Source organism: Nyctereutes procyonoides, unplaced genomic scaffold (genome assembly GCF_905146905.1).
Source record: "Nyctereutes procyonoides isolate TBG_1078 unplaced genomic scaffold, NYPRO_anot_genome, whole genome shotgun sequence".
Taxonomy (NCBI): domain Eukaryota; kingdom Metazoa; phylum Chordata; class Mammalia; order Carnivora; family Canidae; genus Nyctereutes; species Nyctereutes procyonoides.
Window position 1 is genome coordinate 33,904,334 of NW_026575140.1, and position 27,696 is coordinate 33,932,029.

The 27,696-nt window shown below is 55.6% G+C and overlaps 1 protein-coding gene across 8 annotated transcripts in view; it reads right to left on the reverse strand.

The window, feature by feature from the left end:
* LRP8 (LDL receptor related protein 8) overlaps positions 1 to 27,696 on the reverse strand; it is a 79,318-nt gene that overhangs the window by 30,335 nt on the left and 21,287 nt on the right. For 5 of the 8 annotated variants that reach the window (XM_055306037.1, XM_055306035.1, XM_055306034.1 and 2 more), the window contains exons 3-6: positions 12,458 to 12,580; positions 4,720 to 4,848; positions 1,298 to 1,669; positions 360 to 482 (exon numbers count right to left, since the gene is read on the reverse strand). In XM_055306037.1, the coding sequence (XP_055162012.1) occupies positions 360 to 482; positions 1,298 to 1,669; positions 4,720 to 4,848; positions 12,458 to 12,580 (747 nt within the window). The remainder of the gene's footprint in view (positions 1 to 359; positions 483 to 1,297; positions 1,670 to 4,719; positions 4,849 to 12,457; positions 12,581 to 27,696) is intronic. The other 3 variants (XM_055306040.1, XM_055306039.1, XM_055306038.1) reach the window with 1 other exon arrangement.

The window sequence follows — 27,696 nt, forward strand, 5'->3', positions numbered from 1 at the left end:
ATAACCAAACAGTCATCGGAGAATTAAGGGGGCTCCGTGGGGACTGAACCTCCACTCCTGGGAAGGAAGCCACTTGGAGGCCCGGATGTGGACAAATGATGGAGGCTGGACATCCTACAGTGACTTTTCATGTATCCCTAGTCCTCTCAGCTTTTGCAAAGTCCTTTAAAATCCTGTTCTGGGGCCAATAAGATCCCAGGAAGTAAATCTAGGTAATTTAGGGGCAAGTCATGCTCTGGGGGAAGACACATCTCAGGGACGGAGGGGAAACCTCTCTGAACTCTGCTCTCTCTGGAGCCCAGAGAGCTCAGGGCTCTTCTTCAGGGAGAGTGTCTCTCCTGTGGCCCAACCCCACATACCCTGTAGACAGCCAGCCTCGTCACTCCCGTCTGGACAGTCCTGTTCCTGGTTGCAGCGTTTGAGTGTTGGGACACAAGTCCCATCCCCACATTGGAACTCATCCCCACGACACGTCCCCAGAGCTGCCAAGAGAGGGCAAAGAGAGTGGGTCAGGCCCAAGGTGGTGTTAGGACCTCTCTCCTCCCCCAGGCCCCAACGCCCAGACCATATCCACCCTCAGCAAGAACAGAACCAGTGGCTGAACTTGGGAGTCCTCAAAGGACACCTGGCCAAGGCACTTTCAGTGTAGAAATGGGGAGACTGAAGCTCAGAGAGGGCGAAGGCCTCACCCAGGATCACATAGCCCTCTGGCTGGCAGAGCCGGGACTAAAACTCAGGTCCCGTTTTCCCATCCACCACCTCTCCCCAGAGCCACCTATCCCCAGTGGACCCGTGGCCCTCTTTTGAGTGTTGGTGCTCATTACTTAACGACTTCATCCCTTCAGCAAATCCTTCCTGAGCACCTACTGCATGCCGGGCACTAAGTGGGACGTCGGGAACCCAGAGACTACTGGGGGGCTCCCCACCTTCTTGGAGCTCAAGGTACTACTGGAAGGGGAGCTGAGGAACAAACAGACGACATCACAGCAGAGCTGTGCTGAAGGAGATGGTGGTTCAGGGGAGGCGGGGAGTACCGGGTAGGGAAGCCCAGCTGGGAGGGTTGAGGCCCAGCAGGTGGAGGGGGGGCAGCTCCTGAGTGTACCAAGGTCCCGGGCACTGCAGCCAGGAGGCAAATGCTCCAAAGGGCAGGGCCGGAGAAGACCCTCGGCCTCTGGGGTCAGACCCGAGCTGCTCCAAGCAAGGACTCCACCTGCCTCAAGCCCGGCCGCCGTAACCCAGGTAACCGGGGCCTGCAGTGAGGGGGCAGGCGCGCCCACGGAAAGGAGCGGGGGCTTACGGCAGTCGGCCTCGTCCGACTTGTCCTTGCAGTCGCGGTCACCGTCGCAGCGCCAGCCCAGGTGCACACACTCGCCGCTGCGGCAGGCGAACTGGGCGGCAGCGGCACAGGCGGCGGGCGCGGCGGTGGCCCCGGGGCACAGGTCGGCCGCCTCGTCCGAGCGGTCCTCGCAGTCGAACTGGCGGTCGCAGACCCAGCGCTCGGGGATGCAGGCGCCGCCGCCGCCGCCGCAGCGGAACTCGCGGGGCCCGCAGGCCGGGTCGGCGCAGCCACGCTCGTCGCTGCCGTCGCCACAGTCGTCGTCGCCGTCGCACACGAACACGGCGGCCAGGCAGGAGCGGTTGCTGCACTGGAACTCGTGCGGGGCGCACACTGCGCGGGACAGAGAGCCGGTCGGCCCCGCTGCGGGCGGGCGGGGACACGACGACACCCTGACCCTTGCACACGGGCCACAGGTGGGGGCCTGACTGGGGTACCGGAGGGCACTGGGGCTTCTGATCCCAGCAGGGGCCTCGCAGGGGACATTGGGCAACACCCTGCCCTCCCTGACCTCGCGGCCTCCTTGCGGGGATGATTCCCCTCGGGCAACAGCACGGAGGTGGGGCTGGGAGCACCTGGGCGGCAGGCCCCGGCGGTCTTGAAAGGCCAGGTGATGTTCCTGGACACGACGCCCAACGTGATGCTGACCCTTCCCCAAGGAATCAGGTCTGGAGCTGTCTCCTGATGGCAGGGCTGAGGCCTCTTCCCACAGCTATGTGCCCGCAGCATCCGGGTCAGTCCCCTGGCCTGGCATCCAGGCCGCTGGGCACAGAGCCGCTGCTCTACCCCAGCACCTCAGTCAGCCATACTAGACCCTTGGTCCACCTGCTCACCTCGAGGCCTTCGCCCAAGCAGTTCCCTCTGCTGGGCGCTCGCCTCCTGCCCACCACTGCCTCTGTATTTCAGTGACATGTACTCATCCTTCAGGGGCCCCACGTCCACCTTTTATAACACCCTTTGTACTCTCCTACTTGGGAAGCCTCCCTCCACCCCTCTCCTTCTGTGTGCCCTTCACAGCATGCTCACGTGTCTGGGTCTCATGTCCTTCTGTCTCCCTCACAACTACTGCGTGGGGATGGGCTCTGAGACTGACCCAGCTTTGTCCTGAGAGCCTGGCACAGAGCTCCCTGCAGGGGGTAGCTGTGCAGTGGATGGATGGGTGTGGGCAGTAACTAAGGGATGTGCAGTAGTCAAGGGCACGGGTCACTGGCCCTGCCTGGGGCCCTGGGCTTCCTCTGTCTAGTGAACTGCTCACCTCAAAGGCTGGGAGGGCTTTGGAGACCACCAGCCCAACTGCTAGTTTACAGATGGGGAAACTGAGGCCCAGAAGGAGCAACTTGCCCAGGGTCACACAGAACCAGAACTCAGGTTTGGGGCTCTTCTCTCCTACTCTGACCCCTCTCAGTTCCCTTGTTTTCTCTTCTTTTCCTGGAATGGAAGCCGTTTTCAGAGCAGCGACCTCCTCATCTCCTCCCTGCTTCATTCCTTACACAGAGGCCACGGCTAGGTCTGGGGGCTGTAGCCTTGGGTAACCTGATGGTGGTGGCAGCACCAGATCTCTCCACATGGGGGCACCAAGAGTCTGCTTCTATTTTCTGATAGAAAAATGTCATTTTTCATTGTTATTGAACATAAAATAGAATGATGTCTTAGGTTTCACAATGTAGGCAGCTCGTCATGTGTGTCTGACAGCTCTATCAAGTTTCTGACAGTTGCGTTTCTCCCCCTTCTGGGATTTTCGGATGTTGGGGCACTGGTGGGAAAACCACATGCTACCTTGTGGTGCCTGCCCCCGAAGATTACACCAATGCCTAGAGAAGCTCCCCTCTTTCCTGCCAGACTCCACTTGCATGTGTCTGGGGGTGGGTAAGGACTCACTAAGTTCAGAGTTCTGGAAGTCCTTCCTTATTCTGAGTTCTCCCTAAGGTTTTAAAGTTGACAACGACTTCAAGAGCCATATTCTCACACCTGCCTCCAGAGACCCCACTCCCAGCACTCACAAATGGAAGCAGCTCTGGGGGAGGAGAGAAAGAATAATTTTTGCTCCTCTGCCCAGCTGGTCCAGAGCTGTAGCAGAGCCATCCAGTAGGACCTTCTAGCCACCCTCCCGTCTCCCATAATTAATGAAGAACATGCCTGCCACACAATTTGCCCTAGTTAGAGATACTCCCACCCTGTGCAATCGTGGCTGATGGCCCTTAGAGCTGAGGAAACATCTGATGGTGGTGGGAGGCGGGTGCGGAGTAAGAAGAGAAGAGGATTCATATTGGCCAGTGAAGGCCTGCAAAATTATCACAGCTCAGGAATCAAGCCAGTGCCATCACCATGGACGGCTCTGAAACTGCTGGTCCCAGCCAGCATCTCCTCCCCACACCCAGATGCTTCATGCTTCAGACACATCAGAACTCCAGACTTGGAATCTAGAGTGCTGTGACTCAGACACCTCCAGAAAGAGATGGCATTTCCCTTGGGCCAGGGAGGATGGATGGGATGTAAATATAGAGGCTGGTGGATAAGTGCCTGGCAAAAGTCCTCATAATACCCCAAACCACCTATATTTCAGTCCAGCCTTGCAGCCTAGTTATCGACAGCCAGTCTGTCTCCCCTATTAATCATGAGCTCCCGGAGGAAGGTGGCACGTAGGATTCACCTCATCATCCCTTCCAGAGCCTGGCTCTGGGCCTGGCACACAGTAGGTGTCCATCCAATTGAAACAAGCATAAGCCCCACTGGCCCAGGAAGCTGCTGGCCTGCTCCCTGGGCAGGAGATAATCCTGTGTTTGAAGCTCAGTGATGTGGAACTGCCCCAATGACCGCTTCCATCTGTTCCTGCCGAGGCTGCTGGGTCTGTCTTCCCGCCCTGTGACATTCCTGCTGGAGTCTGAGATTTCAGCATCAGGCGTCCTTCACACTTCAGGAGTCTGCCCCTCCCCCACCCCAGCACCACCAGTGCCCTGGCCCAGGCCGCCACCATGACTCCCTATGGCCCAACCCTGGCCCCCCTGCCCTTGCTCGGAACTCAGTGGAGACGGATGGAATGGATGAATAGATGTCAGATATGGTAAAAAGACTCCTGGGCTCGGCTGTCCAGAGCCAGATCTGAATCTCACTTCCATCACTCGACATTGGAAGCTATTCCTCGCTTGTCTGAGCCTCAGTTTCCTCACCCATAAAATGGGGATGACAATGGCTGCTTGTGCAGTGGTTGTGAGGATGAAAGCCGGAAATGTCTCTCCAGAGCGCCTGGCCATTACTAGTGTCCTCATGGTTACCCTTTGCTCTCCCCCCACCGAGCCCCTCCAGAAAGCCCCTCCAGAAACGGAGGGGCTGCTCCCTGAGGCTGCCTGACTCCCCAGCAGACCCTGGGACCTGACCCAACTCACAGGTGGCACAGCCGGCCTCGTCTGCACCGCTCTCGCAGTCCTTCTCCCCGTCGCAGCGCCACGAGGCGGGCACACACTTGTGGCTGGCGGGTCCACAGCTCAGCTTCTCTGCAGGACACACCTGCTTGGCTGTGGAGACAGACACACATGCATGGCTTAGCCAAGGGGGACATGGGGCATGGCGCCAACCGGTCCTCCTGCCTGATCCCAGCCACCTGGCCCAAGGCCTTGGGAATCCATCAGGGCCTCCCTGCCCTGGGTCTCAGTTTCTTCATCTGAGAAGCAGCGTCGTCCACCCCAAAGACCCTCTGAATCCTACATCTGATCCCCCACTCCCTGCTAATGCCCTCTCGTGGGCCCCTGGGCCCTGGCACTCAGGCCCATCCTGGATCCAGCCACCTGTCTGCCTCACCAGCCCTACCTCCCACCCTTCAAAACCTCCCCTTGAGCTCCAGCAACACAAAATTGCCCCGCCCTTCATGCTTCTCTGCCACTTCCCTACTGTGTGCCAGGGCTGAAATATGCCCCGACAGGGCCTCGGTTTGGCTTCCAGATCAGCAGCTCCGTGATCTGAACCTGTGGATTAGGAGGGCTCACCAAGGCCTGAGCAGCTCCCTGGGTATGCCACCCCCCTCCCGCCCCCTCCCCTGGTGATGGTGCTGAGCCTGCATCAGAGCAGTGCCGTGCTGCAGGCCCAGCGGGACCACACAGCTATAATTACTGCAGCAGCAATCAGAAGCTGACTCAATCAGGGGCCTGGAGCCCCAGGGTTGATTCTCAATTTGGAAGAAAGAATGAGAACCCTGATCAGGGCTGGGCACAGCTCTCATCCCGAGCATCCCAGGACGACCCACGTGACAGAGCCAGCTGTGGCAGACGCATTTCAGACCTCTGCGGCCGGCTCCCTGCTACCCTCCATGGTATAAATGCTGTTGTCTCCAGGATGTGCCAGGCACAGAGCTAGGCACTCACTTAATCCTCAGAATAGCCCGGCAGGGTGAGGATTATGTCAAGCTCTCCAGCTTGGAGGTCACGGGCAGGGGCTCTGGAACCTGGCTTCCTGGGCATGAATTCAGTCACTCACTGGCCATGTGAGCTTGGCCCACAGTCCTCACCTCGGTGCCAAGACAGTGGGGCTAATACTATTCCCTAGTACGTAGGATTGTTAACATCTGTCAGGCACGTAGAAGAAAGCCCAGCCCAGTGCTCACTGAGGATTATCCACTAGTATTCTCCAAACGGACAGATAAGGACTTGTACATTCACTCAGTGAGTATGTCCTGAGGGCTACTGCGTACCAGAGGGAGGTAAGCTCCGGGTTCTAGTCACACAGCTGCTAAGAACTGCGTGACAACTCCAAGTCAGCTGGGGCTGACCCCAGAGGCTTGGCACAGTCTGTTGCACCTGCCGGCATAGGGTCACTCATACCTCACTCAATTTCGCCCCCTCATCTCAGACCAGTTTCCCCTTCTCTGACTTTCATAGCTGGGATGATAGGGCAAGAGAGATGGAGAAAAGGGATAGGATGGGGCGGAGGGCAGGTGTTTGAGGCAGGGCCCCCAGACGCTGCTATGCCAAGGAGGAGAGTACCTTGGACTCCAGAGTTATCCCTAGGAATACATTTCATGAAATATGAGGCAACCCATTGGGAATACAGGATCTATGAGATTCATTTTCTAGAAATTCCCCTTCACAAGTAACTGTGGCGTAGAGTCCTAGAGAGCGCTGACCCTCCAAGATCTTTTACAAAGGCTGCCTTGGCGCTGTACTGTAGGGTGGTGAAGGAGGTATGGCAGCTGGGAGGTGGGGCCCTTCCAGAACACCTCTCTATGGCCCCCACACTGCAGGACCCCTGTAAGCACAGGAAGGAGCTGAAGCTGACCAGTGTTTCCCAGAGTCCTGACTGCAGGGTGGGGTGTGAGGAGCTGCTAGAAGTGCAGGTTCCTAGGCCTGGCTCATATCAGACCAAATCCAGACTTTGAGGGCAGAGCCCAGAACATGCATTTCAGCAAGTCCCCCGCCCCCTGCCCCAGTGATTCCCATGCACCCCATCTGAGAGTCACTGGGTTAACATTCTGCAAGTCTAAAGGATATAGAATATTTTATCTCCTTGAAACTCCCTCCCATAAGGGTGACAGAGGCATTCTGTATGCCTGCAAGCTCCCGAGAGAACAGTGACACAGAGGGACGAGGTGACCATGTATCCTGAGCCAGGCCTCCGGAAACAGAACTTGAGCAGGGAGCTGGAAGGAAGCCCTATTTACTGAGCACCCACAGGGCATCAGGCTACTCCATTTCCCACATCGCCCTCCACCTCCCAGGTCAGCAGACCCTGCAGGCTGTAAGTGCCCACTCCAGGGTGCCATTCACAAAGGTCATCCTAGCAGCACCCCCAGAGGAGAGCAGGGCAGCAGTACTTAAGATAGGCACTCCGTTTTAGAGATGAGGAAACAGGCTCAGAGAGAACAAGGAACTGATCCAAAGATGCACAGCAGGTGAGAGGCAGAGTCCTGGTTCCTCTGACTGAACCTGCCCTTTCCATCAAGCCCTGCAGGCTCCTGTGGGTAGTGAAGTAGTCCAAACCAGCCCCAAACTCTACACCTCAAAGCCCAGGTGAGTGAAATGGCCCTTCACCATCTTTCCTCACCTCTTGAGGCCTGGTTCTGCATACCCCAGTGCAGCAGGCAGCCGCTTGAACTTTTAATGAATATTTATATAGTTAATTGCATAACCTTTCAGCAAGGACAATGATTAAACAATCCGTCTGCTTTCTTTCTTTATAATTAATAAGACATTTGCTGTGTCCTTAAATAGACAGCTCTAATTACAGGCTCTGGAGGATTCAGCAATGCCTGACACCAGCCCTCCTACCTTCAAAGTGCCAAGGCACTGTCCTGGAATGCTAGGTCACCCACGAGAGGTCACCTGGAGGAGCACCCATTACAGTAACAGGAGACAGTGGCCCAAAGAGGGGAAGGGACCATCTAGGAGACTAGATACCAGGTGTTTCAACCACCTCTGTCTCCGAGAACCTCACCATTGCTATTGTTAATACAGCTTCTCCCCAAGGCTAGGAGGCGAACCTCACTTTCTAGGCTCCCCGCTCAGGCCTCCTCACTGCCTAGCCCTGGGAAGCTGGTCTGGGTAAGTGCTGACATGCAGTATCTCCTTATGAGGGAGGGGAGTGCTATTACTACCTCCTGTTTACAGATGAGGCAAGCAGAGCCCAGAGAGGGTAAGGTGTTTGCTCAAAGAGAGAGCAGAGCTGGACTTCCAGCCCAGGTCTCTTACCTCCAAACACACTGTTTAACCACGGCCCATGAGGAAAGCAGGCCCCGTTGGTGCCCCCAATCCCTCTGGGCTGGAGACAGGGTCACCAGAGGAAGGAGGCTCACCGGGCCTTTACTCAGGCAGCATGGCCACCTCATGTCCACATTCAGGACAGCCAGCAAGTCACTTAACCTCTCCGTGCCAAGGCTCCATCTGAAAACGGGGCTACATGCTCTCTTAGAATTGGTTGTTGACTTAAATGAGGAAACATGAAAATCTAGACACTCAGAGCCTGGAACAAACTCAGAAACCAGTTACCCGTTTCCTCTCATGAAATGCAAATGCAAGGGGCTGGGTGGGCCCTGCTCTCATCCCTGGGGTATTCATTACCAGAGTCCACAGGGCCTTCCGCAGAGGAAGACGCCCTGAGGAATGCCCTGGCCTGTCAAGTGTCCTCGAGGTCCTGAGAGGCAGGTGTGAAGAGCCCCACCATCTCTAAGATACCAGGCATCCTCCAAAGTCAGCAAGGGCCTGGAACTGCATGCCAGAGTGGCTGGAGGCATTATCAAGTCCCAGAGAATCCTGCCCCAGAAATCCAATCCACTGGCATTCTCTAACGTATGAGTTCACAAATTGATGAAAAGAGAAATGTCTGTTGAATAAAAGAATGAAAGTGTATGATGGCTGCTTAGTGAGCAAGCACATCTGCAGCATCAGGACATGTGAGGCTTAAGGGCAGGCAACCTCCAGATAGGAACTGGGGACTGCCAGCTTCAGGGTGGGGGGCCAGGGACTCAGGCAGTAGGGCTCCCAGGGTCCAGCTGCTGCCCGGAAGCACGGCAGGGGGGGTGGGGGCAGTCAGACCTGTCTCCTTCCCAAGGGCTCAGGCAAAGGATGCCTAGCTGGTCAGCCTCTAGCCTGCCTCTGGGCCTCTCAGACTGATCGATAATAGGAAGGGGCACTGGGTTCATCTGTAAGGTCCCTCTTTCACTGGAAAGATTCTAAGACAATGAATAAAATCCCATTTTCAATAAGCAGTACCCAAAGTTGCAACTCACTCACCTTGAATCAACCTCCCCATCCCCACCCCGTACCCCTCCCATCAGACGCCTGAAGGTGGGTCAGAAGCGTCCCCAATCAAGTGAGCTATAATTAGAGCCGAAATGCCACTTTCATTAGGCAAATGTCCCAGGCTTTCCTACTGTGACTCCTGGCCGTATTTGATAAACACAAATCCCAGAACCAGAGGAAAGAAAGCCTGGAGAAACCCCAGCTAGCTAGGGGTGGATGACATAGTAGGGGAGCACGAAAATGGGGACCTGCTCCCAAATTCCTTTCCTTCTCTATCCAAACCCCCTTACTTACTCTAAAATTTTAAACTAGGGATCCCTGGGTGGCTCAGCGGTTTGGCGCCTGCCTTTGGCCCAGGGCGCGACCCTGGGGTCCCAGGATCGAGTCCCACGTCGGGCTCCCAGCGTGGAGCCTGCTTCTCCCTCTGTCTGTGTCTCTGCCTCTCTCTCTCTCTCTCTCTCTCTCTCTCTATCATGTTATTCATAAAATAAACATGTTATTCAAAAAATAAATAAAATCTTTAAAAAATAAAAATAAAATAAAATTTTAAACTGGTGTATGTGGGAGAGAGAGTCTGGAATCAAAACACAGTCTATAAGAGTAACACTGCCATTTACCCCAGCACCAACACTTTGCCGTATCTTTTCCATTTCATCTTCGTAACCCCCGTAAGGCGTATGTCATCACTCCATTTTACAGATGAGTAAACTGAGGCTCAAGGAGACTGGGCAACCTGCCTGAAGTCTCACAAGACCTAGACCCAAATATATCACACACCAAACCCACTACACTTTACTCCTGTCTATAATCTTTTTTTTTTTAATAAAGATTTTATTTATCCATGAGAGACAGATTGAGAGGCAGAGACACAGGCAGAGGGAGAAGCAGGCTCCCTGCAGGGAGCCTGATGTAGGACTTGATCTCAGGACCCCGGGATCACAACCTGAACCAAAGGCAGGTGCTCACCCGCTGAGCCATCCAGGCACCCTTGCCTATAATCTTTCTTTGAGTTACCATTGATAGTCCCTAGGAACCCAGTAGGCTAAAGAGGTGAACCTGGTAGACTGTGGAGGTTGCTATGGCAACACCAGTTAAATGGGCAGTGGGTTGGCTACCAGGTTCCCATTCGGAAGGGAAACAGTGAGCAAGCCTGCTGCCAGGTCCTGCTGTCCCAAATTCTGCTAACCCCTGAGGTCCTACTCTGGCCCACCTCCTCTGGGCAGCACCCCCCAACCCACCCACAGGCCTTGCCCACCTCTGATCAATGTAACTGCACAATAGGTGGGATCCTGGGCCTTACGCCTCAGCTGGGAGAGAGTGTCCTAAGAGTCCAGGAATCTTAGATCACGGTCTTTGGGATTCTAAGATGTTAGAAACTAGAGCCCAGAGAGGGATGGGAAGGTGTGCAGGATCTCACAGCAAATTCACTAGGAGAACCCAGAGGAGGGCTGGGCCTCCTGACTCCCAGGGTTCATCCTGGACTCCTGTTCCCACAGGTGCTCTGTCAAACCTGAGAGGCTGATGAGCCCATCTCATCAAAGAAGGCCACAGGGCAGCCACAAACCTGTGTGTCTTGGAAGCAAGGCCCTCGACTTCTCCAGTTATTCAACTGTCAAATTATAGTGCCTTACAGTGGGCACAAGGCAGGCCTGGGAGGCAGGAGAGGTGAGGCTGGAGAGCCCCTGTGCAGCCAGGAGATGGAAAGGCAGCAACTGCTAGGATAGGTGAGAGGGAGAAAGACAGGGAACCCCCACGGGGCACAGAGGAGAGGGATGGCAAGAGAGAGGCTGGGAAGGGGGCAGGTAGAGGGAGAGATGGTCCAAGGGAGCAGGGTGGGCAGGGCCCTGGAGGGGGAGCAGGAACAAGAACAAGGAACATCAACACAAAGAGACAAAGACACAGGGAGAAGGGGAAGCACAGCTCTCAGGCTGGAGGACAGACCCTGGAAGCAGTGTGTTGAGGCTCCCCTCCCTCCCCTGCTGCACCCACAGTGTCCAGGGTGGCTGCTGGAGCGGGGCCTGGCTGGATGCTGGAGCAAGGCCAGCCAGCTACAGAGCCCCCTGCACAGTTCCCTGTGGTCACCACCCCCTCCCACACACACAGTCCTGGCCCCTCCTTAGCAGGGCAGCCAAGGGCAAGTGGCCAAATGCATCCTAGCCTCAGTTTCCTTCTCTCTAAACAGGGATCCAAGCTTGCCCTGAGGATAAGAATCCCCATGGGCATGGCCGGGCTTCATGCCTTCTGTGGCTCAGGACAAAGCTCAGGACCAGCCCCAGGACAGGCTGGCTGCCGGGGGTAAGAAAAAGCACAGGGTCGATGGTCTAGCTGGGGGTTGGCGGGGGCAGAGGCAGCTGTGTGAGAACCAGGGTCGCTCCTGCTCTCCCTTTCTCTCTCTCTCTCTCATGGAGAGACTGGTAGTAGATCTGTTGCTAGGAGACGAAGAAACCCAGTTATCACCAGCCACAGCCCTGGATGGGCAGCAGGCCTCAATGTCCCCGCCTCTGCCTCTGGGGCAAATGTGACCCCTAACAAGCATGAGGACTAGGACTCAGAGGTCCTCCCTGGCCCAATCATCCTCCACGTGCTCCCCGCTAACCTTTTGTCTCTGTCTTACTCTGCTGAGGCTCTGCCTGGGACTGCTGGGGACTTCCCCGCCCCCTCCTCATCTCCTTTTTAATTTAACAAATGTCACAGAATGACCTGCCGGGTGTAAATTTGCTTTGAGGATTAGGGCCTGGAAAAGAAATCAAGGCGAGACAAAGGCCTGAGCTGGGAGGCAGGCCTGGGGCTCCGGCTCTGGCCCTCGGCTCACCCTGGCTGCCTCTACTGTCCTCCAGGCCTGCCATGGACGCCAGGGTGCCTGGGCTCAGCTGGCTCAGAGGATAGAGCCAGGGCCTCGAAGTCCTGGCTGGATGGTCTTGGGCATGACACTCAACCTCTCTGAGTCTCAAAAATACAAAATTCAGAAAGTGATGGTCCCCCGCCTCATAAGGCTGCTGTGGGAAGAAGATGAATTAGTGCACACGAAGAGCCTAGCACTGTGTCTGGCACACAGTCAACACTTAATAGGCACCTGTTGTTACCAGTACTGTTAGAATTATGATCAGAGTCCTCCAGAAAAATAGTGGGGGAGGCTGCAGGGAGACCCGGAGGATACGCTCTGGCTGCTTCTAGGTCTGGCCGCTCCAGGAGCAGGACCCAAGCTGCAAGACACCAGCAGAAACTAGCACTGGGTACGCCTGGCCATTCACTGGGAGCCCTGGAGGGTGCGGCCCGAGGAGGGTCTGGAGCGGTGGCTGACAGGTCACCTCAACTGAGCCTCCCAACCTCCTGACAAGGAGGATCTGATGAGGAAGCTGAGCAGCACTCCCACCCCCGCCCTAGGGCCAGGACTCACTGCAGGTGGCCTCAGACTCATCAGAGCCGTCGGGACACTCCTCCTCGCCGTCACACTTCCACCGCTCTGGGATGCAGTGGCCGTTGCCACAGGTGAAGTCACTGTCTGCACAGGTCTTCTTGGCTGTGGGACAAGGAGAAGAGCATGAGGGGCCTAGTGGGCACAGGGTACAGTCCAGTGGCCCTGGGGGGACCAGGACATGCTCCGTCTGAAAGCAGGACCATGTGACCTCCCACCACCCCACAGGCCACAGAGGGCCTCACTAACCAAGGGAGGACAGGAGAGCAGCTCTGATTTATTCCTCAGGCATCTGCTGCGCATCTGGTAGAGACAGGTGACAGCTGTCCTTGCCTCCAAGCTTAGGACCTCAGGGTCAGCAAGGGCACCTGGATCCATCCTCCAAAGGACTGCCTGTTCTCTTGTCTTACTCCTCACTCCTCCTCCCCTGAATGTCCAATTTCACTGCCACCACCCCCAGGAAGCCTTCCCTGATCACCTATGGCAATGACTTTAGCCCCTTCAGCCAGCTTTCAGCCCCTTCACTGGCCTGTCCTGCTACCCCTACCAGGCTCCTCTGGAAGCACCAGGGAGCTATTGCCAATGAATCCTAAAAGCAAATGATTACTCTGAGACAAGATTAATGAGGTATGTTCTGTTGGGGGTGATGAAAAAAGCATCTACTGGGTGAGACACCCACTCCATTTCCCGAGAGTAAGTGCTCTGGAGGCACTCACAGCCTTGGGAGGGAGGCTCTGCACAGGCATCTGAATCCCAGCTCTGCCTCTGTCTGCGTGACCTTGGGGGTGTTACTGAACCACCGAGCCTCTGTTTTCTTATCTATACAACGGGAAGAAGCAAACAAGGGCTCTGCGGAGGAGCGGCAAGTTACAACGTCTGAAGAATATGGAAAGAGGTCCTGGCACAGAAGATGCAGTCCGCAACAGCTACTCTGTTTTTTGTTTTGTTTTGTTTTGTTTTTGTTTTTGGGTTTTTAAGATTTATTCATGAGAAACACAGAGAGAGAGAGGCAGAGACACAGGCAGAGAGAGAAGCAGGCTCCATGCAGGACCCTTGACCCCAGGGCCCTGGGATCACGCCCTAAGCCAAAGGCAGACGCTCAACCACTGAGCCACCCAGGTGCCCCTGCTATTCCCGTTTTTATGGATTGAGCCTTAGAAGCAAAGGAAACAGGTGTTTTGTACCCTCACAGGGGCCATTATGTAGAGACTAAATTCTCACAGCTGGTAACAAAAAGTGGGATAATAAGGTAGGGGCCACCAGAGTCTGCCTTTGTCCCTGTCCCTGTATTGGCCTGATATTCCTCCAGGGCAGGGACTCTGTCAGATTCAGAACAGGACCCAAGTCAGGACAGATGTCACTGGGGACACTGACCAAACGGGGGCTTGGCTGCCCAGCCTCTGCTCCCACACTTCTCCCAGGGAAGCTTCGTCCCAGTGGCCAGTCCTGGATGATGTAAACCCTCCCCCAGGCCCTGGGGCTGCCTCTGGGGCCATGTGACTGCTCCCCTGGCCTGAACAGCCTGGATTTGGGGACCGACACTGGGTCTCCTGAATCCATTATATTTCTGCCTTTCAATGGAATCCTTCCAAAACATCTACATTCTAAGATGAGCTTTCTTCACACTTTCTTTAGGAGAGTACCTCTCTGTGCAGAGCTAGAAGAAATGAGAGGAACCTGCATACCTACAGATTTGCGGGGGAGGGGGCTTTAAGGCCCAGAGAAGGAAAGGGGCTGGCCCAGGGAAACACAGCAAAGCAGGGATCACAACCACTTCTCGAGCCTCCCAGCCCAAGCCCCCAAGCAGCCCTCCCTGAGCTCCGCACCGAGGAGCTGGTGCTGGTAACAGGTGCCAATATAGTCTTTTAAAATCACAGCCTACAATCATCTGAAAGTAAATACGGCTATGAACCACAGCACCCGGTGCACTGTCCCACACGAGGACCAGCGCATCCCTTGAACAAGAAGCTCGGCGTCCGCAGAAAAGAAATGTATATCCTAGTGTCTTCTTTATCCTGTTGTAACATTCTCCAAGTGCAGTCTGTGTGCCCATCTCTGTGCAGATGCTTTACCAGGAAACCTCACGACATAGGGCCACTTAGGTCCCCACTTGACCCCATGGAGACATCTTGGCCCAGAGACGTTAAGTACATGGCCAAGGTCACACGTGGGTGGGAGCAGGGCCACAGTTTGACTTCACAGTCAGGTCCCTCGCTTCCCCATTGTGGCTCTTCAAACAAAACACTCAGCGGCATCAGGTGTGGAAGACAAGCCTCAAATGAGGGGGGAAATCCCGCAGAAGCTCCGGCTCAGCGTTCAGTGAGCTTGCATCCGTGCTCACTGCATCCCAGGCTCCACACTGAGCACACAGAAGAGAAACCAGCCCAACCTATCCCCCAGGAACTCCGTGTGAGGAAAAACAGGCAGAACCCAAAAAAGCAAGGTGAACTTGATGAAGAAGGGGACAGAGGGGCTGGCCCGGTCACAGGTCTGGGCCAGCTGACACTATCAAAATCAGTCCCTTTCCTCCCTGGCATTCTGGGAGCCTGGGAGTGAGCTTGGCCCCACCGTGTGCCGAGCCCTGGAGGTGCCAGGCTGGGAGGCCAGGGCAGTCCTGGAGGGCAGCCCAGCAGCCTTGAGGCCGATCAGGTTCAGAAGCGGCAGCCTCAGGGATGGATGTCCCATGTCAGTGTGCAGAGAAGGGATTTGTCCACTGTCAGGACCAGTTTGCACATTTTCCACCCTGGCTCTGGCCTGGCACCTTTCACCCAACACCCCAGGGACTCTGCACGTCTATCCTGGTGGTGCTGTGGAGCCCGTCTGACAGAAGAGGAACCTGATGCCGGCAGGCAGCCGTGGATTTTAATTCCACGTGGCAGCTGCTGAAGCTTGGGCTCTTTCCACGAAGGCCGTCAGCCACCTCGGTGTTATCACATGGCTCAGGGGACCCCATAAAGTATTCCCGTGGAATGTGCCAGAATAGACATGCACCTGTGACCCGTCTCTGCTAATGGACCACTCTGGGGAAACTGAGGCAGCATGGTTGCTCTCAGGTTGTGGACCAGAACTAAATCACCTCAGTAGGTCACATCTGACAGTGTAACCAGATGGAAAGATTTGGAGCAGGGGGTGAGACCAGATCCTGGCACAGCCACCTCTTCTCTGGGTGACCCTGGGCCAGTTCCCTCCCTCTCCGGGCACTCGGAGATCGTGGCTTTCCCAGGCAGCACCTGTACAAGGACAAAAGGCAACAGGGCTGTCCCAGGAGACCCCGGTGAGCATCCTGGTGTTGGGTCAGTCAGCGCAAGGAGCCAGCAGAGGTGTGAGGCTACACAGCCCTGCCACGGCAGGAGGGCTCAGCGGCCTTTCAAGGCCATAGGAGCAGGCCATGCCAGACCCCATTCCTGGCCTTGGCTCTAGCTCCCAGAGGGACTCCCTCGCTGGGCTGGAGGCCGTGGCCCCGGTTTCCAGGGATTTCTTTCCTTCCATGCCAGTCGGCCCCTTGGACAATGCCCACCTCTGTGAGCCCCTATGCCCCACATCCAGGAGCTGTGCATAGTCATCCAGGGTCTGCGACATCATAATCTGCTACCATGGTAACAGATGGGCTGCCACAGAGGATTTGGGATTCCAGAGGGCAGTGGGGAGGAGCCGACCCCAGGGCAGAGTCCGGGGAGAATGGGAAATCCAGGACAAAGGAGGTAGGCGTTGCCACTTGTAACAAGAACACAGGCAGAGCAAAGCATCAGACACGCCGTGGTCAGTCGAACTCCACTCTGCTACACATGGGCTGTGTGACCTTTTGCAAGTTACACAACTTCTCTGAGCCTCACTTTCCTCACCTACATTCAGAAATAATAACCCTGCTTCGCCAAACACACAAGGTTGTGGGAAGCGAACGGGCTAAGGATGGTGTTGGGGCTTCATAAACGGAGAAGCTTAAAGGTGCAAGTTTGAGTGAGGCATGTGAAGTCAGCAGCCTCGGCTGCTGTGTGTGTGACGTCAGGCCCATCAGTCATATAGGGCCACTGCCTCAGTTGGAGATGGAGGTATGACAGGTATGACGCCGACTGAATCTTAGATCCCTCAACACCCAGAGTCTATGATCTTGTGAAATTATCATGATCGCTCAGGCCCTCCCAGCTTCCTCCACCTCCAGGCCTCCTTCCAGGGGACAGTACACATCCCTCACACTGCTGTTCCCCACACCCCACTGGCAGCCCCAGGGCACACAGGGGATTTCAAAGCAAAGATGGGGCAGGGCTGCCAGGTGGAGCTGCTTGGTGTGACTCCACTCAGCAATCAGTGCTCTGTCCTGTCAGAGCCGCAAGCCCCCACACAGCTCTCCCATTCTGCAGGCCAGAGAGCCAGGGGCCAGGAAGCTGACCCAGCCCAGGAATCAAGGAAGGAATCCTGAAGGAGGGGACCAAGTCCAAATAAGAGGAGTCAACCACCCCGTAGGAGTGACGAGAGGGACAAAGAGCATTCCAGAAGAGGGACAACAGGGCCTGGGATGTGGAGGGGCCAGCACACAGCCATGTGGGGTTGGAGAGGAGGCAAGGGGCCTGGGAGCTCCCCTAGGCTGGAGACCAACTGGCCTTGCCTGGCCCCACATTGCCCCTCAGAGGCCCCTTCCCCTGAACTCACCCAGCCTCCACTAAGGACAGGGGCTGCTGCTTAGCAGCCAACAAATACCCATGTCTCTAAGCTGCCTGGGCTTGGCTGAGAATCTGGTGAGACTGTGAGAGACGATGACTGGCCCCTAGCAGAGGAAGAGAGAGGCAAAGGGTAGGAGAGAGAGAAGGGAGGAGTAGTCATCCACCCAGATGTTTCAGACCATACTTGCTATCTTCCTCCTCTGTAGAGCCATGATGCCCACTGGCTTACTGAAGGTCCTGAGAAGGCCTACAGATATCAGATTGACTTTGTTTCTCCCAGCACTTCCCAAACCTGTTTAGCCAAGGAACCTCCTTTTTAGATGCCACGTCTATTAATTTCCCAGGAAACAAGTGCATCAATGAAGCACATCGGAGGAAATACTGCTACAGGGCAAGTCCCTCATCCTGCAGATAAGATGAAGCCCACGGAGGCGCAAAGGCCTATGGTCACACAGCTGAAGCCAGTACCTAGTTTTCTGTCTCTGGGCCAGCTCCACCAAACCATGAAAAACAGGAGAAGGTATTCACAGGGCACGTGGCCCAGAGTGAGGCTAAAGGGGATCCCAGTTGTCAGAGCAGGGACCTGTGCAGAGAAGAGCAGGGGCAAGGAGACAGGTATTGGGCCACATGGCACAGGGGGATAGGAGAGATGTCAGGAATGCAAGCCCTCAGGTTTCTGCAGACAGGCCGTGGGCCCCCGGGGAATATTCTCTGAGGGCAGAGCAAAGACCCATAGCCAAGGTAGAGTCCAGCTTGACATGGCTGTTGAAGAGTAGCTCCCTTCCCCTCCTAGGGCACAGAGGGACCAGTCTGCTCCCACTTCCTCTCCTAAGCCTGGACCTGGCTCTGGCTCCCACAGCCTGGCCCTAAGGCAGCTGGGCCACTTGTACCCGGGTCGGGAGATGAAAGGGCCGCCCCCACCCCTGCCAGTTACCCTACTGCAGAGCTCGCCAGGCCCTGGCATTGCCAAGACAACCGCTGCCAGCAGAATGAAGATCCGGGTGGGGGCAGGGGGCGTGCCAGCCCGCCCCGGCCTACTAACCTGGCAGGCAGATTTAAATGACAGCCCAGGAAGCTACTATTAAACTGTCACCCCAGTCAACGGGACGACAGACCCCAAAGTGTTCTCTGGCTGCAGCAACAACACAGCAGGGGTGAGAGGAGGAGGAGACTGTGGTCCAGAGCAACCTGCACCCCCTCCGGGGAGGCCCCTGGCTGCCTGCTCGGTCACCCGTGGGCCGCAGCCACCCTCCCTGGCTGTGGCAGGTCCTGGCACGGAGCTGCAGCACCGCGCAGGGCCTGGAAAACTTGTTTTTTTTTTTATTTTTAAGCAGAGGAACTCTTTATCCAAGTAAAACCTCGACATATGAAACAGGCAAAAACGGAGCTGCACTACTTACTAGAAACGGGGTGAGGGGAGAACACATTACCCATTTCCCCATCATCCCCTGAACAATTCTGAAACAGGCCCCGGGCGGGGGCATGAAACCCTGGGTTCAAGGCTCATCCCTAGAAGCACCAGGTTCAAGCCCCAACTCCCACCGCCCCCAAGCCCTTCCTGGATTTGTGATGTTCCTACGATTCTTCTGGTCAAGGATTCTCGTGGGTCTAAGTGGTGGGTTGTCTCAGTCTAAGTAGAGCACATGATTCTCAGTCTCGGGGTTATAAGTTCAAGGCCCATGTTGGGTGTGGAGATTACTTAAAAATAAAATCTTAAAAAAAAAAAAAAAAGATCCCGTGGCTCTAATCTAACATTTAGAACAGCTTCTGAGGATTTAAGATTCTAACTCTCTAAGCCAAGGTTCTAAGCACGCTGTGATCTGCTCACCCTCAGCCCCGTGACGGGCAGTCCCAGCTCAGGACCGTCATTGCATAAGGCACACATGGCCACCAGCTGCGCATGGCCTCCAACTCCATCCTTGCAAGGCACCACATCTCTGAATCTGAGCATCCCCACATGCTGACAAGCACACTCAAGGCTCTTGGCGGTGCTGGAAAGGCAAATGGTTCCCACCGTGTCCTAACACCCACCAAGTGCGGTGGGCGGGGCTTGGCTCCCAGCTTTGTGCAGCCCAGCAGGCTCTGGGGCCTCGGGCCACCACCATCCATCAGCAGGTGACATCTGAGTGCGCTTTGTCCCCCACCCTCTCATCCCACCTGGGGAGAAAGAGGAAATGAAGCAGCAGCAGGTGCTGGGAATGGGCGATGGGGGTGGAGGGTTTGAGGCTGTGGCTGGTGAGGGCCGCCCCACAGGGGGACATGAGAAGGGTTGAAGAAGAACAACAACAAAGCAGTGGGCCTGGGAGGACCACTCTTTGGTGAGGGCATCTTTGCTTTCTAAATTCGGCAGTTTCCCTCAAAATTTTCCAGATTTTCTCCTCCTCTTCCAAACTATTCCACTAAGAAGCTACACGTTTTATAACCTGTCCAGATGATAAAACGAAACAAAAAGGTGTGGATATGAAGTCTGGAAGGTCAGAGGGGAGACTGGATGGGAGGCTGCCAGAAAGGTCTTCCTGGGGGAGGTGGCACTTGGGTAGGGCCAGATTCCCCAGCTGGAGGAGAGGCGGCGGAGGGATGGTAGGGTCCGCAAGGCATCCCATGGTCGGCTGTGGTGGAGGACACAAATGTTGCTCACAAACTGCCCACGCTACGTTGTTCTTAAATGAGGAGATGGGGTCTCCATACTGCCCTCAGATCGGGGTCCTTCAAGAGATATGCCATCCTCATAGGTGAGGGTGCAGAGACGGCTTCAGACCAGGGGGGGAGGGGGGCTAAGCAAGTCTTCCTGGGGAGACTTGAACTCTAGTCCCATCTCTCCTGGCCCAGGGCTCTTTCCTGAACGTCCTTAGCCTGGATGTTCACCTGGTTGCACAGCAGTGCTTCACCATCATTCCCACCATTTCCTTCATCCCGGTGTCCCCCTCACATGGGGTCTGACGCCAAGTGGGTGCTCAGAGAATACCTATGGCTCTGACCTCTTCCCATTCTGTGCCTCGGTTTCCCCAGGCGAACAGGTCTTTAAGGACGCCCTTCAGCTGAAATTCCAGGTGTGTGGCTCTATGACACAGATGTTGCTGTCCCTCCAAAAGGGTCACCTGGGGCTTCCGAAGCCCAGACCCTGCTCTGGGCCCCAGCACATCATAGCTGCTCTCAGACACTGCCGGCCCCCAGTCCCACCGTCACCAAGGGAGGTTCAAGCCCTTGCTGGGGTATGTGGGACTCCCTGTCGCCACGGGGAAGATGAGCGTCTCCGAGGGACTGACGACAAAGGGGTCTAACTGTCACAGTGATTTGTGGACACAGGAGGTATTGAGCCAGCGACAGCTGTAGGGGTGGGGGAAGGTGGGTGTGGGGAGAGGTGAATGGGATCCGCAGGCCTGGCTGGTGCCTACAAAAGTACCAAACATCACAAGAAGGGTGCTGCTTAGATGATAAGGTGGCACACAGCTCAGGCCGCTCCCTCCCTGGATCTGAGCCATCCACTTGGCACTGAGATGTTAGAGCCCCAGAAACAGCTAGAGGGAGACTCATGGTGCCCTCAGAGTAGAGCCTCCAGGGAGGAGGCGCGGCTGGAAAACTGCATGACCTCCAGCCACAGTCCAGCCGGGCTCCCGGCTTCCGGCTTCCTGCTGCCCATCTACTCGGTGCAGAGCAGACGGCTGGCCCCAGAGGGAACTCAGCCTCCTCCCACCCAGGGACCTTCTGGTCTAGCCCTAGCCAGGCCACCCGAGCTGGGGTTTCATGGCTCCCCCTCCCTCGGGCTGACAGCAGAGACTGCCAAGGTCTCTAACTCCCAGCCCTACTCTCCTACCACCAGCCCCTGATCAAAGAAGGGGCAGCTCTGGGGATCCCTGGGTGGCGCAGCGGTTTGGCGCCTGCCTTTGGCCCAGGGCGCGATCCTGGAGACCCGGGATCGAATCCCACGTCAGGCTCCCGGTGCATGGAGCCTCTTCTCCCTCTGCCTGTGTCTCTGCCTCTCTCTCTCTCTCTCTCTCTCTCTCTCTCTCTCTCTCTCTCTCTGTGACTGTCATAAATAAATAAATTTACTTAATAAATATTTAAAAAAAAAAAAAAAAAAGAAGGGGCAGCTCTACCTCTTCCTCTGCAGAAAAGACTCCAGATCCCACTGCAACCAGGCTCTGGCACCCACAGGCTGGGTGACACCCACTGGACCGTTCAGGTTTCAAGAGCTCCCTGGGCAGACTCTGCAGCCAGGAGCCAAGCCACGGGAGTCCAAGGACACAGACCGGGCAGGCGCTGCCTGGGGCGACAGCTCAGGTTGGGCCTGCTGGTGGTCAGGGAGTGAACGATGGAGTTATGACCTCCCAGAGAGGGAGAGGGGCGGTCCTCCTCCCACCCCATAGGCAGTCAGGGACCGAGCCCCTGTGGTCATGTTGAGGCAGCACCCTCCACCTGCCAGGCAGTGGCTGACCACACGGGGAAGTGGCCCTGGCTAAGGGGAAACTGCAAACATTTTCACCAATTGGGTAGCTGGGAGAAGTGCACTTCCCAAGAGGTGCCTCACTGGGCGATCCTGGTGACAAACCGGCAGCAAATCTCCCGTGTCTGGCCTGGGAGGCCTGGCTCTATTACGTGACCTTGCATAAGTCCTGCCTACTGGGTGCTTTGTCTCTTCCTCCACGGCATGGCTGGATTGGACAAGAGGCTCTCTAGTGCCTTTTCTTCAGAGGTGTAGTATTACCCACCACGAAGTCCAGAGCGAGAATGAAAGACAGTGGGAACTGTGGCTCTGTCCCTACGCCCTGTAAGGCCACTCTGCAGCTGCAGGTGGGAGCCATAAAACCAGAGCCAGTTGCCGTTGCTCCGCTGGAATCCTCTCCATAATCAGAAAACCATCCTTCCTGGTTCTGCCAGGTTCCCACCTCCCCAGGAAGATGACCAGTGTCTCAGCACAATCCTCACAGACACCTCAAGCTACACTGCTAATTGCTCTGGCTCCATCCCTGGCTCCCATGGCTTCCACATCCACACAAGGGTCACGGACAAACCGTGGGCTTTCCCACCAGCTACCTTGACTGACACAGCTCTGCCAGGCAGGAGGTGCTGCATCCCTCTCTCCTCCCTCCTCAAGACCAGCTCAAGAACCTTTTTTTTTTTCTTTTTAAAGATTTATTTATTTATTTACTTACTTACTTACTTACTTATTTGAGAGACAGAGACAGATCACAAGCAGGGGGAGGGGCAGAGGGAGAGAGAGAATCTCAAGTAGCCTCTGAGCGGAGCGTGGTGCTTGACTCAGGGCTTGATCCCACGACCCTGAGATCATGACCTAAGCCAAAATCTAGAGTCGGATCCTCAACGGACTGAGCCACCCAAGCATCTACTACTGATGGTGTCTGACCACGCCCTCTACAGCCAACAAGGCAGAGAGGCGTGGAGACCCAGCCTGGGGCCCACAGGGCCCGAGCACTCAGGCAAAGCATTTACAAACTCCATTCCCATGGCTGCTTATTTTGCTGCCATATTTCTGGCAGGTCAGATGTGGGCAGTGCCCGTAGCAAGCCCTTCCAGACTACACCCACCCCGGCGGCCAGTGGCGAGGTGAAGATCTGCAGCCCTGCAGAACAGCATTCATCTCCCTGTCAACGGCCTGGGGAGGCCTCCCCTCCACTAGACCGGAGCACGGTGAGAGCTCAGTAAGTCATCCCAGTGATGCGGTCAGCCAGCCGTATGTGGCTCAGCTACCCACCATGACGCCAGCCTCAGGCGGAAGCAAACCCTCCCTGTCTCATCTTAGCGGGGCCCTTGGCTACAGGAAAGCCCTTCACAGGGCTTCCCTGGGGGAAGCCTTCCACAAACCCAGGCTTGGGCTGGGGAAGAGGGTTCTGAGTGGCCGGGGCCTCGGAGCTTCCCCTGCAGGCTTTCCCTGACCTCTGTGGTGGCCTTGGACCAATCTCTTACCCTCCCTGTGCCTCAGTCTCCTCATCTAGACGTGGGAGGAGAAAGGACCCAGGTTTGTCATGTGTGTCCTTCATGGGCCTGCCTTGGGCCCTCACCAGGTCAAGAACGGGAGGGACAGATGAAGGAAGGGCTCTCCAGGCCTGCAGGCAGGGCTGAGCACAGTCAGCACCTGCTTCCAGGAGGGGCAGCAGGGGTGCAGCTGGCTGACAGGGACAGCAGAGGAGGTAACTGGTTCTGGGTGGCTGTTCCATGGGGAGAGGGGAAGGGCCCTGAAAGTCGGGGCCACAGAGGAGCAGCAGACCTGGGAGGGGGATCTGGGGGGCTGCTGTGAAGATGGAGACTGTCTGGTTGGAAACTCGGCAGAGTCCAGCAGGAATGTGCAGAACTAAGATCCCAAATGGAGGTGGTGCTGATGGCATATGGGACCCCAGCTCCCTGCCCCTAGCTCTCTCCTGGGCCCTGCTCTTCACAGCAGTTCTATGAGGGGGCACACGGGGTGCGGGGCATCACTCCCTTTGAGAGATGAGGCAGCAAAGCCCTAGAAAAGTAATGGATTGTCCCAAGGTGACAGGGCTCAAGCAGAACCAGAACTAGGCATTTTTATCCATAATGCTCTCCAAGGAAATTGAGGGGGGTGAGGCTGCCGTGTGGCCTCAGCCATGCCCCCCATTTGAGGAGTCTCAGTGCCCTGGCTGAAGACAAGGGCACTGAACTTGGGGGTGTTGGCCCTCCCAGCACCTCCCATCTCTGCAAGTGGAGACAGCTGGCAGGGAGGAGGGCAGGGCTGGGAGCCCAGGCTGGACCTCGGGGAAGGGGTGCTTTTGGTTGACAGCAGTGGGGACTGGGGACTCTGGTTTGATCCAGAAGTCAAAGTTTGATTCTATAAGCAGACGGAGAAGGTGGTTTCTTTCTTTCTTTTTCTTTCTTTCTTTCTTTCTTTCTTTCTTTCTTTCTTTCTTTCTTTCTTTTTTTTTTTTGTATCTTGGTCCTTCTGGAAGGCAGTGGGGTCCACTCTCCGAAGCCCCTCAACAGCCTGGGAAGGGGGCTAGGAATGGAAATGTGGAAACCCATTCCCATTGGACGTGGGAATGTGGGACGTGGGAATGTGGGAACCCTGCCCAGCAGGTTCCTGGGGGAGCTGGCCCCTGGGCCTCCAGCTCCCACATCACGCTGAGCACCTCGGGCTGCTGATGTTTTGTCCAGTGCGCAGGCGGCCTACACAGTCAGCAGGGCACTCGATGTCCTGGAACCACCGGTGTGACTACGGGGAAGCTACTTAACCTCCCAGAGCCTTGGATCCCTCACCTATTAAATGGGGCTAACCCTAACTACACCCCTTGGAGGGCACAGATCACGGGAGATTGCAGGTGTTGAAATTATCTGGTGAACTGTACAGCCCACAAAGGCAATGCAGCTCTTGTCCATGACTGTGGTTTCTTACCATCACCTCCACTGACCTTCCTGCTGGGACTTTGGAGGAAAACTTGGTTGCCTCCCTGCTGGAAGGGGAGAGGCCAAGGGCAAGTACACAAGGGGCTCAGTTCAGATGGGAGAATGCTCTGGGTCCCCCGAGGTGCCGGGAGGTGGCCAGTGCAGACGGGGCCATGGGGGGCGGGACAGTAGATTACAAGCAGAACATACCTGGAGTCAGGCCCCGGAGGCCATCTGGTCCAACTCTTACATTTTGGGGAAACGGAGGCCAGAGAGGGCCTAGCCTACCCAGAGGTCACACTCCCAAGGCAGCCTCAGCAAAGCAATTACATTCCTTCCCAAGACCCAGTCGTGGAGCAGAGCTAACTGCAGCCTGAGAGACTCGCAGTCATAAAACAGACTCTTAGAATCACTGAACAGACATTTCAATTCTAGGAGAGGCCCTTGGAATCTTAACACACATGGTCTAAAACGCACTTGCACCCAAATGGCCCAGGGTTAGCACTGTGGATGCGAAGAAGCTGTCCAACTCCGAAATCATGGAGAGAATCTTAAACCCGCAGACAGAAGACAGAGCCCCAGAAGGTTCTCATCCAGGCGCCAGGACTGGCAAAGGCCTGCCCCTTCCCCCACCCAGTGCAGGAATCCTCTGTTCCCACTGCTGACATATGGCCATCCTGCCCTCTTGAATGCTCTCAGCGACAGGGGACTCAGTCAGCTGTGCCGGCTGGAGGCTGGACGCGTTCCTTCCTCTTGAACAGAGAGGGAAATAAGTTCTCAACAGGAGATCCCCACTTTGTACAAATGGGTTTTTCACCCCTCCTTGTTCTTTGGCTCTGGTCAGAAAGATTCCTAGGGAAGTGGAAAGGAGCCAAGAGCTGCCACAAAATGACTTTAACCACCAGACAGGCTGGTAATAGGTTTCGGTGGGAAAAAAGGAAGGAGAGGAGCGATTAATTCCAACTTGCTACGCGATAAAGGAAATTAAGGCATAATACCAAGAAGGCAGCAATTCTATTAACCTGTATGGAATACCAATTACTTCAGTCTTCTCAAAATTGCTAGAAATAAAGAGAAAACCCCAAAAGAGAATGTGATTGTGGCCCAGGGCTCATCTAGATTAGGCTGTTTGTTTGCCCTGGCACCCTAATGATGGGAATGAGAAAAAATTCCCCGTTTCCTGGGAGACGGCCGTGCTGGAGTTGGGGAGGAAAGGCAGGCCCACGCACGCGTTGCCACTGGACTGCTTGGCAAAGAGCTCAGGACAGAGTGGTCCCCAGGCGCCCTTCAAGGAGAGCTTTGGTGCAAGGGTCCCCAGGGCCTCCCTGCATCCCACACCCTCAGTCCTGTGCTTGAGAGGGACTGGGGGAGGGTCCAATGACCCCCTACTCTAACTGGAAAGCCTTAGATCTCCATTGCTGGAAGCCAGAAGACTCAAGCCAGGAGCCTACTGTGTACTAGGTGCCCTGCTAGCTGCCGGCAAGCCCTGCAATTTGGAAAGACCTTCAGAGCTGGCCACATCTCAGGGTGCTCCAGAGCTGGGGCTCAGGGCTCTGGCTGAGACCACCCACCTACCTGGGCAAAGTTAATGGCATGGATACCACTCACTGCCTCCAGCCAGGGGCCCAGCAGGACAGGTATGAGGCCTCTGGGCCACATCTAGGCAGGAAACAGTGGAGAAGGGGGTGGGCAGGTGCCCGCAGATCCTCACATCCTGCCCAGGCCTTGGCCATCTCTGCCACTGCTCACCCCTTACCCTGAGGTTCTGAGCCAGCATGGTAACTCCAACAAGACAGGTCCCAACACAGCATGAGTGAATGTCAGCCGATAGACGAATCTCACAACCAAGTACCCTGCAAGTCAGGATTCACCATCACAATTTTAGATGAGGAAAACCCAGGCTCTGAGAGGTCAAGTCACCTGCTGGTGGTCACATAGCTGCTAAGGGAAGGGGATCTAGGATGTCAGCCCTGGTTCCTTAACCTGCTCCTGGTGGGAGGGGGGCTGTAGTGGGCAGCAGACCAGTATGGCCAAACCTCAGTGCTAGGAAACAGTGTCTACTTGAAGACAAGGTGGAAGCAGCTGGAAGTCCCCGAGCAATGGGTATGTTCACAGAGCAGGCTATTTCAGAAGTGGCTTCCCATTCACTCACGCTGTGTTGGGACCTGTCTTTTGGTCACGGACTCATCACCCTGGATTATTGTCACTCAACTATCTTTCCCCACCAGCCTAGCAACTCACCAGAGGTAGGATAGGTATACACGGTGGGCAGTGAAGAGACACTTAGGGAATGCGTGTGGGACAAACGAATGAGTCAATGAACACAAGCAATCTTGAGGCCTGGGTCTTTTCTATCTATATAGAATTTACAAACCATATTCAGCACACTGCATTCTGCATACACAGTAAGAACAATCATTGTTAATCCACTGCTTTAAAAGTCCTCCATTTATGCATAATGACTTTGGCTTCAGGGGATCCCACGTTCTCTCCAGTTGGTTGGTTGGCACTCCCACATCCTCCCCCCAGTGACAAGAAACTCCTTATGTCCCCTTTCTTCCTTTCTAAAGACACAGCCAAGGAGAATAGAGCTAGGAGCCAAGAGGCCTAGGTTCTGGTACCAACCATAGGGCTGTGTGGCCTTGAGCATGTTACTCACCCTCTCTGGGCCTTAGTATCACACCTGTTGGATAAAGGGTGAGTCCCACTGCTTTATGGGTCCCGTTCTTGTTCTACTTCATTGTTATATGGGAGGCTGGAGCTGCGGGACAGTGCTAGCACCCAGGTTGATGGTTCTGGGGAAAGGTTCATGATCTGCAAAGCTAGGGAGGGCACCAGCCTCCTTTTAGGGTGCCACCTCCTGGCCATCTCCTTAGAGAACTTTGGGGACATGTGGCCCTGATTATGGTCCAGACCCTCAACTATCCACTGCACCTCAGGGTTTACAAGGCTCTTTGTATACACCTCTCCTCATTGAGTTCTTATAACCACCCTGTGAGGCTCAGAGAGAGACAAGACAGGCCTAGTCCCTGCAGCTTTATATCTACCCAGTGTCCTGACCTGATGCCATCTCCTTGCCAGCACAGTGGCCTAGCTGCCTCCTTCCCCAAATGGGAAGGACATGGGGTCTGCAGTGCAAGTCCTGAACTTGCCCCCTGAGCAGCCCTGAGAAATGGGGGTGGTACTGTCTCAAGAACATCTCCAAGT